Source organism: Pseudoliparis swirei, chromosome 22, assembly GCF_029220125.1.
Source record: "Pseudoliparis swirei isolate HS2019 ecotype Mariana Trench chromosome 22, NWPU_hadal_v1, whole genome shotgun sequence".
Taxonomy (NCBI): Eukaryota; Metazoa; Chordata; class Actinopteri; order Perciformes; family Liparidae; genus Pseudoliparis; species Pseudoliparis swirei.
The window spans coordinates 14,609,550-14,618,484 of record NC_079409.1 but is presented as its reverse complement, the minus strand read 5'-3'; the positions used below and the strand labels follow the sequence as shown (position 1 = coordinate 14,618,484).

General features: G+C 42.8%; 1 protein-coding gene across 6 annotated transcripts; it reads right to left on the bottom strand.

The window, feature by feature from the left end:
• Nucleotides 1–357: 357 nt before the first annotated feature.
• casp2 (caspase 2, apoptosis-related cysteine peptidase) lies at nt 358–8,628 on the bottom strand. Of its 6 annotated transcripts, none has more exons than XM_056445121.1 (12): nt 8,521–8,628; nt 7,785–7,948; nt 6,822–6,992; nt 6,669–6,713; nt 5,995–6,064; nt 5,577–5,671; nt 5,091–5,273; nt 4,533–4,661; nt 4,343–4,433; nt 2,934–3,134; nt 2,263–2,372; nt 358–2,183 (listed from the first exon to the last, which is right to left on the bottom strand). In XM_056445121.1, the coding sequence occupies exons 2-12, from the start codon at nt 7,932–7,934 to the stop codon at nt 2,004–2,006; spliced, it is 1,425 nt and encodes a 474-aa protein (XP_056301096.1). In that variant the 5' UTR covers nt 7,935–7,948; nt 8,521–8,628; the 3' UTR covers nt 358–2,003. The 6 variants fall into 6 exon arrangements, with proteins under 6 accessions (XP_056301096.1, XP_056301099.1, XP_056301098.1 ...); XM_056445124.1 differs by having other exon boundaries at nt 358–2,138; XM_056445123.1 differs by having other exon boundaries at nt 2,946–3,134.
• Nucleotides 8,629–8,935: the final 307 nt, after the last annotated feature.

Sequence of the window (8,935 nt, the reverse complement as noted above, 5' to 3'; positions counted from 1 at the left end):
ACCGGAGGCCAGCGAGAAATGTGTTACTCTGACCGCCGGCACGCGCGTGTGTGTGCGTGTGTGTCAAGGGAGAATGACTGGACAGCTGGCTGGGCCTCGATCTGACACACTCAGAACATTATCACTGGGAGGCAGGCAGTGGGAGAGACGCATACGTCCCAGTCACAGCAGAAGAGGTTATCCTATACCTGAGAACAGAGGACAGGCTGTACGCCGGGAATAACACGCAAGAACATGAGGATGAAAGAAAGTGCAGTGTGCAAAGGTGCAGGATTCATCTTGAACGTAGCATAAACACAAAGAAATGCAGATGCTCATTCTGCTGTAAGAAAATAACAACACCAACAACAACAACCGTTTGTCTTGTTTAAAAACCATGGCCTGTTTATTGTAGAGAACATTTGGCAGTCTTTGGTGTTGACAGAAACAAAATATCTCCCGGCCCCTTCAACCTTGCACCTCAGACAAGCTCGGCAGAAAATACCCACCGTGAAAACGTTTCCCCCTGCAGGAGTGCAACCCAGTTATGCTCCTCCAATGTTTGTGTTTAAATAATAGATACAAACCAAAAGGATAAGAGTGAGCAACTTCCGAACCAGGGGAAACGCTACCCCATGCTTTTGAGCCAGGCGTGACAAGCTCACACACAGCTTGAAAGCACACAGATGGTAACAATCAATACTGTTTCGACCATGCCCTCTGTTTCCCCCACTACAACACTGTTGTAACAAAACACAAGTTTGTCTGATCGGGGCTTTTCTGGGAATCATCAACACTTACACAGCCTCGAGAAATGGATTCATCTGTGTGGACGTGGGCCAAAGAGATAGAATATATTCCGAAAGCTCTATTGTCATAATATCTTCAAAAATATCATCTTTTTGAAGAAGCTGTTAAAAATATGCATATTGCTTATGAAAGACAAAATACATGTCTTATATTTACTGTATCAGATACAGTAAGATACCACGTTAACTGTAAGGGGACTGACTGCATGCGCTGCTCCCACCCACAGGGAGACACACTGGAGGAAGTCAGCGTTAGCAAAAAGGTCAGAATTCACAATGCAGGTGAATTACCTCACAAGTAGCACCACACCAGCCTGACAGGGTTACAGTAACACAGTTGATATGAAGTGGCATTTACAGTGGGGGTGCCCTTTATGAAATTAAAAAGCTTACTTTTCCTGATTGAACGTCCACAAACAAAAAGCTACAAATCAAAAGACAGACAACTCGAGGTCTTGTTTTGAAGCTGCGCTATAGGTTTCTCTTCCTCTGCTTCGGGAAACAAGTCAATGAGAGCAGGTCAAGATCTGCTGCAGAGATGGACAGTTTCATCACCACTGTAGCCAACTGTGCCTCTCATAAAAGCAACTGAATTGTAAATCTGGGGATGAAGAGTTGAAAAGCATTTGCTGCATTTCGTGCTGCCCCCTGCCTGTCACTATACAAAAGAACAAAAAACGTCACAATTTATAACAAACATTATTTACAAATAAAGAGAATGGGCTTTAAAATCCTTATAAAACAATTCCATATAAAATAATCCACAAAAATAGATCTGTGTACAAAATACATCTTAAAAAGAGAGCGTGAAACCTCAAAGTAGCTGTGCAGTAAGAAAACAACAACAAGATATCTGTCTTTGACTAAAGGATTACCAACTAAACCTTCTAACTGGCATAGACGCAGACACACAGGTGCTTGAGTAAGTTGTTCGCCAACACATCGCTCAATTCTGAGAACATGTAGATTAACATAAGCGTTCTTTCCAAAATATGTGTGCGTGCGCGCGCGTGTGTGGGGTTGTGCATGTCTGATGAGGCAGTATTCACACAGGAAATATGAATGAACGAATCTTCTTGTTGGATGTGAATTTGTAAAGGAGGAATGTGCAAGTGTGTGGCAGTAATTGGAGTGAAATTAACCGTTCTGGCTTTTTGCAAGGAATGTTCTGTGTGTGTGTGTGCATGTGTGTGTGCGTGAACACATTTGCATGTATCAATACTGGGGCTGGTACTTGGGGAAAAGGTAGAGGTCTTTGCATAGTGAGCTGGTGAACTCCGACATCTCTTTGCAGCGATGGTGCGTGGTGCCAGGAGCGTAACCCTCCCGCTCCTTAATATGACCGTTGACCTGGAGACGGACCGGAGACAAGAGGAAGAGGAATACAGTGACGTCCTAAAGAGGTTCGACAAGGAGGCATATTTTACACAGTGCATGCAGTACACGTTTGTGGGTATAAGAAACGTGTATCTACCTGCACCATGATGTCTGCAAGGTGTTTGTCTCTGGCATGGAGGCGCAGTGTTGCGTTAAGTTCCTGGATGAACCAGGATCCTCTCTTGGTGTTCCGCATGGCTGCTGTGCCTGGAGGAGGAAGGATCAAACAACAAAGGCTTAATAATAATAATAATACAAACATGATGGAGATGAGATGCTATGGAGGTGTTTGGTATGTACAGAACTAGAAATATAAACTATAAGTCATAAAACAACATTTACATCTGAAACTGTGACAGCTGTTGAGGCTCCCTCAGAACTTCAGGGATACTTTACCAACCGAGGCAAAATTAAAACAAACAGGTGTGTCCTTAATAGAGCATTCGATTTAAGAGTCAGACTCGGGGTGAACAGATACTTTAAAAAGTATCGATGCAGTAGAGCTAGAGATATTTACTTTTCTACTTCACACTTTTCATTTTAAAACTACAAAAGGTTTTATAGAACTTGTTTTCTTCTGACATATGCAATAGTACTTCCCAAGACAAAACAAGGCATATTAAGCCACAGCTGGTTTCAGATGAAAGCCAAAATCAGCAGAGGAAATAACTATTAGATAACAATGTCTCCCACATAATGTATTTTTGTTTTTTCAGGCTCTTTAACTTCTGATGATATCCACTGCAGAGTAACAAATGGGACACTTACAAATGCTCTGACCTTTGAGAGACGCAAAGCCACAGATCATGTCAGAGCGCTGGGGCAGTTTGATCCTGGGCCGGCCCGTGTCCCCTCTCTGTCTGGAGTTTGCGTCCCCTTGTCCTTCCCGCCCCGCATCCCTCTGTTCACAGCTCGGCGAGCTGGTCCTCGCCGGCCCATCGATCTCTTCCACTCCACAGTCCATCTCCTCTGGAAGACAAGAACGTTTCAATTTAGCTAACAGTTCTTATTTAACGTTTGTGTTTGGTCTTGAGATGTTTTTTTCTATCGTCTCACGCTTGCGTTGGTTTTGTGTGTTTAGGACTCAGACTTATCTCGGTTTCCTCATTTTTCACATTATTGACAAAGTTAAATTAACGTTTCTTCTCTTTCCACTCGTACTCAACCCTCATTTGATTTTGTTCTGGAACTCCTCGGCCTTTGTCTCTCACACTCAACTTAAGAGGTCTTGACTAGAGCCCTCACACAAACACACAGTATTACTACTGAGCAAATCCAAGACAAAGCTGTTTAGTGATCAATGTCACGGTCACGGTTGCATTGTACAGATCATTTCTTGTACAGGTTTCTTTTACTTATTTCTGAAAGAAAATCTAACATTAGTAATTAGCGGGAGCCTTGGTTAAACAATGATGTGTTCTGTTGTTGCTTTTTGAAGATAAAGTTGCTGAGAGAGTCAAAAGGTTGCTGACGAGAAAGTCACCATGGCGGGACAAAAGTTGTGCTGTTGAGCACAATGTGAACCATCATGCGGCACAAACATGTAAAACTGACTGGCACAGAATTGGCTATATTTGGGAGAGATCCCTCGGTCACTGCTAATGATTGATGAGTGCACCACGACTGGAAAAACATTAATTACAATAGGTTTTCACTGGAGCTTTTTGCAGAGGCAGTGGCCATCCACAGATAATGGACTTTCGGCAGCACACCTGCAGTTGGCTGGAGCGAGACAGCAATTAGGATTGACTTTAGGGGTCTGAGGATTTGTCATGGGCCTACAATCAGATCATAATCTCCATCACAAAGACAGACTAATTAGCTGGGATCCTGGTTAAGTCACAGATTAATTACATATTGATGAACTATTATTGCACGACTGTTGATTACAACAGAACAACGAAATATGACACAATCAACAACATCTGGAGCTGAGTGATGAATAGTTATGTCTGTCACCTTCCTGACCCAGTGGCCAGGAAGGTGACAAAGAAACATCTGGGCATGTGAATGATGTCATTAATGAACGCTAGTGACTGTTACATATATTTATGTTAAGATGAGCATACATGGCTATTATGATGAGCCTAAAGGTTTAGATATACATTGATACACATATTTTCTCATTTCCATTGTTTGTCAATCATTGATAATGATAGAGGGCCTGAGAGCCTGACCTCCTCTGCAGGCCTGGATAAAGAACATCTTTGGCTTGTTCTGGAGCAGGGGGCAGCGCGCGTTGTCAAAGGACTCAAACACCCAGTCAAGCTGAAATTGAATAAGTGACAAAGTTACATGTCTGGAAACGGGTTACATCTTTACCCTAAAATAACATCATCGTTCAGGAGAATACCAAACAAAAAACACCTGCAGAAGCTGTCCGTCTGTACCATAAATAGCTCCTTCCACTCCGTGGGAGAGCAGACACACCACAGAGCTGTCCATTGTTCGGTGATCTGGTCGTTGACAAAAGTTCTCAATGCACGCCCTCATGCCCTAATCAAATGAAGAATCAGCTTAATTTTGGTTGACACATATTGTTGCCTTTTTAAAATACTGAACAGGTATGCAAGACAGTCATGTGGTTACAAGGATCAGTCTGGGATTGAATGTAGTTCTCGGCGATAGGACTACAAATACTACAAAACAATATTAAAATGTCTGCGGTTTATATTTTTTCTATAGAATTTCTATTGCATCGGCAACATACCAGTGGACTGACTGAAGTGCTAAGTGTGTTTGCTTTGTGATAACATTGCCACACTTAAAATGGAAACGGAGCTTAACAAACCGGGCAAACACTTTCTAGAAATCATTCAAGGTCAAAAAGTCCTTTTCCAGCTTTGTTAACAAAATAAGATAAATCGTGCGTTTCAAATGACATCCTGTTAATACATATTGAGCCTGCGCCGGTGTGTGCGTTACCTGAGCTGTGAGGTCTCTGTGGACTGTAACCAAGTAGTCCAGCTCAGTGAAGACTTTCCTGAGGACTTCGTCGTCCACCTCACCTCCCTTCCTAGTGTCAAGGTCAGGCGCAGCACAAAGATCAAAGGTCACGTTACTAATCACCAGAGCAAAGCCACGAGGGGATGAATTCATTCTGTAAGACTGGAGTGCGAGAGAGAGAAAAACAAAAAAGCATGGTTAAGAAATATCTCTATAAAAAGGGCTTTAACAACTTATTTGTTCACATTACATTATTATATGCTTTTACAAATTAATACAACTTATAATCACTACATGTATTCAGCTCTGCATCGAGGGCTCTATACAGACTTGTATGCAGATAAGTGGTGTGACAATAAGGACAAGTATTTCTCAAAAGGTCACAGGCAAAACATTACTGAGGTTACCGCAAGTTAAGCTACTGTAAAACCTGCTGAGCTGACGTGGTGAAGAGAAGCGTTTTACCTGCTGGCAGTGTGAGAGATAAAAGTCAGGTGTGCAAGGGAGAACAGGGCTGTTGATGGGACTGTCAGTATCCAGACTGAACTCCAAGGACTCTGCTGCACACAGAAACAAGTGAGCACAAACTCTGCTTGTTACAAGTGAAATTGCGGATGCAATTACGTTGTGCGCTCACTCCAGCAGTTATGTGATAACAAGCTTTGTGCACAAATGCTGTGAATGAGTCACGCAGGGCGTGGAGCCTCTCGGTACAGACAGGAGCCTGAGAGCAACCGAACTCCAAGACTTTTTAACTCAATCTCATTTTCTTCAGACACCACCTGTGTGTCCACGGAAACAGGAACATACACAATGACAGCAACATCATACACAGAGAAACCTATTTTAACCTGAATTCAGGCCACAGTGCAACACCACTCACCGTGTGTCCTTGCTCTCTTGGCAGCAATTACTTCTTGGGTGGGAAGTGGGAGAAAAGAGTCCACAAACCTCTGAAATGTAAAAGCATTAACATATTCTTAGTGACAAAACATCAGCTGCTTAACACAAAGAAAAAAAGACAGAAAATGATGGCTTTTATTGTTTTTCTGGGGCAGCAGTGTTTGCTTGTTGTGTGAAAACAAACAACTGCACTTCTTACTTAACTATCAGGTAACCTCCTGCCAGCTGTCTGACTACCTCAGCAGACCATCTGGTTGTCCAACATAAGTTGGATGTGGTTTGTGAGTCTCACGTCTGTCTGTGTATCTCTTCCTCTTTTCTTCATCCCCTGTCTCTCTGTCTTCCCGTCTTCCTCCCTGACTGGGACAGTGTGCAGACCGCTATCCGAGGTTTGGACCGGACATGATGAGGTGCTGCTCACCTCACTCTCATCTTCTCTGTCTATTGAGGATGTCTGAGGAAGACTGTGTGACTGGAGCATACTGTTAATCTTCAAACTGTAAGCATGTATACTTACATTAGCAATTATGAAACCTTAAAAAGACCTATTCAACGAGAAAAATGTTACCAGACATCAGCTTCTGTTCTGTCTACGTCTCGAAGTGAAAATGACTGGTGTAATCCTGCTAGAGGGATTAGAAGTGCCCAGCTCACCTTTCTCTTCTTTTCAGTTGTCTGCATGATGGGCTCTTCCTCAGGCTGAGGCGAGCACAAAACGGACTAAGAACTGGACTACGTCTGGGAGGAATCTGTTGTGTATTCAGTAGCTTTGTGTTGTGTGTGATGTTTGATGAAGTGCTAACTCACCTCTGCCGGTGTCTCTTTGCTATCTTTTTCTGGTGATTGTGTGAGCAGTTCGTACAGGTGCTGCTGCTCAGTTTCTTGCAGAGCTGAACAGAAGCTGCTAAAGGCTCTGGGCCCCCGCTTTGGTAAGAGCAGTAGCAAGCGCCAGCTTCGTTTGTGGGACGTTTGCTCAGCCTTAAGTAAAGGAGATCAGACAAGAATTAAACATCACTGACAAAGATTAAATCTAATAGAAAATTGTTGACAACTCTTATATCATGACACTTTGTTTTCCAAACACTGCCCGCCATTGGAAGTTGAGCGTCACTAAATTATCTCATTACAATAAATAAGCATGCATTCAATCAGAAGCTGTTCTTTTAAAGGGGACATCTGGTAACCAGTAATGTCAGCCCGGGTGAATCACATGCATTTCCAAGTGTTTCAAAACTGAAGGCTTTCTGTTTGGAAACCGTTTATTGTGGCCTTTTTGTAACTTCACACATGTGAGACTAAACTTCAAACTCCTCAAAAATTAACCTCTTGCATCAAAGGTTGTGGATTGTAATGATTGGCTAGTGCCCCTTTAAAATAAACAATATTGGCTTGTGACCTCATTAAAGGTGAAGTTATTTGTCTGGAATGCATTAAAGAGAAAAAGTGATTTGGGGTCCTTACAAATAAGGTGAAAATGAGAGCATCTGGTGATATACAAAATAAAAACAACAAAAGAAACATCTTTTGACCACACAGGTTTATCATTGGACCCATTACGGGTTCTGACTCCCAGGTTTGGAAACTCATGTTTCACCCATGGGCCCACACTTGACCCAAACCGTTACCCTTTTTCAATCTATTGATATTAATGTAATTAAGTGTCTTTAACATTCAAAGTGAAGGTAGCTAACACAAGTTACCGTTGAACATCTGTTGACTTGTGCTCAGGATTCTAATTGAGACCATATGCATTCGTCAGTATTCACATACCATGATATTCTCTGCCATGCTTTCGGTTAGGATGTCGTCTGCCTGCAAGGACTGGACGAGCAGCTCATCCACCACCAGCTGCTTGCACAGAACCGCAGAGCGCCTCCGGAGAGCGCGTCTGTCTCGCTCCACCATGCCACACTCCAACATCGTGCTCCAGCAGCCTGGCCACAGGACAGAGACACAGGAACCTCCATAACAATGACATGGAAGTGTAACCGAATAACGAAGTGACATGCAACAGCAGCAACCCCTACGCCTCATACACACGACGTGACTGTGTGATATGTCCGATGTATTGCCTCAGATAGCAACGAGACGGTATGGCTGCACGCTTCACTGTTGCTAGGGGATCTCAATTGGACTTTTCACTAAATTGCTATACAGTAGAACCTAGCCTTCGCTCATCGTCACCAATAACTTATCAATTAACCTAAAGTTGAACGTAATTATATCACCTAGCGTTTCTCTTACAGCCACCGCAAGTGTTATGTTTTTAACGTCACACGTGAACAACTCACTGAGGAGTTTGCGAAGACAATAACTTCATGTAGAGTTCTATAAGATTATATATATTAACAAAACGTCACAATTCAAGAGTTACGTTATTCTTACAGTTACCGATACACCTAGATGGCTAATTCACAAAACTAAGCTAGCTAACTGAGCGAGGACACCTCGGATTTTTCTTGCATTAAAATGGCGAAATGCAATTCCTTCCAATCATAATTCTCACCGTTCTTCTGTTTCTGAAACAGGATGAAAAACCGTCCGGTTAAATGTGTTGCTGTTTCACACTATTTCAGACAAGTTAACAACATCCCGTCCTCCTTCGACCAACCGACTTCCGCGGGGTCTCAGGGCAGCAAGGAGAGCGACTACAAAATTCGTTGTATTTAATTCTGACCAATGAGAGGAGGATACATTTTGAGTGACGGGTCTACTCTCCAATCACCTGCGTTCATACAGAAGGAGGCGTGTAAACAGTTCAAAACGCTCGATCGTCACGTGATTCACATGGACGTCAGATAGACATACAGTGCATCCGGAAAGTATTCACAGCGCTTCACTTTTTCCACATTTTGTTATGTTACAGCCTTATTCCAAAATGGATTAAATTCATTATTTTCCTCAACATTCTACACACAACA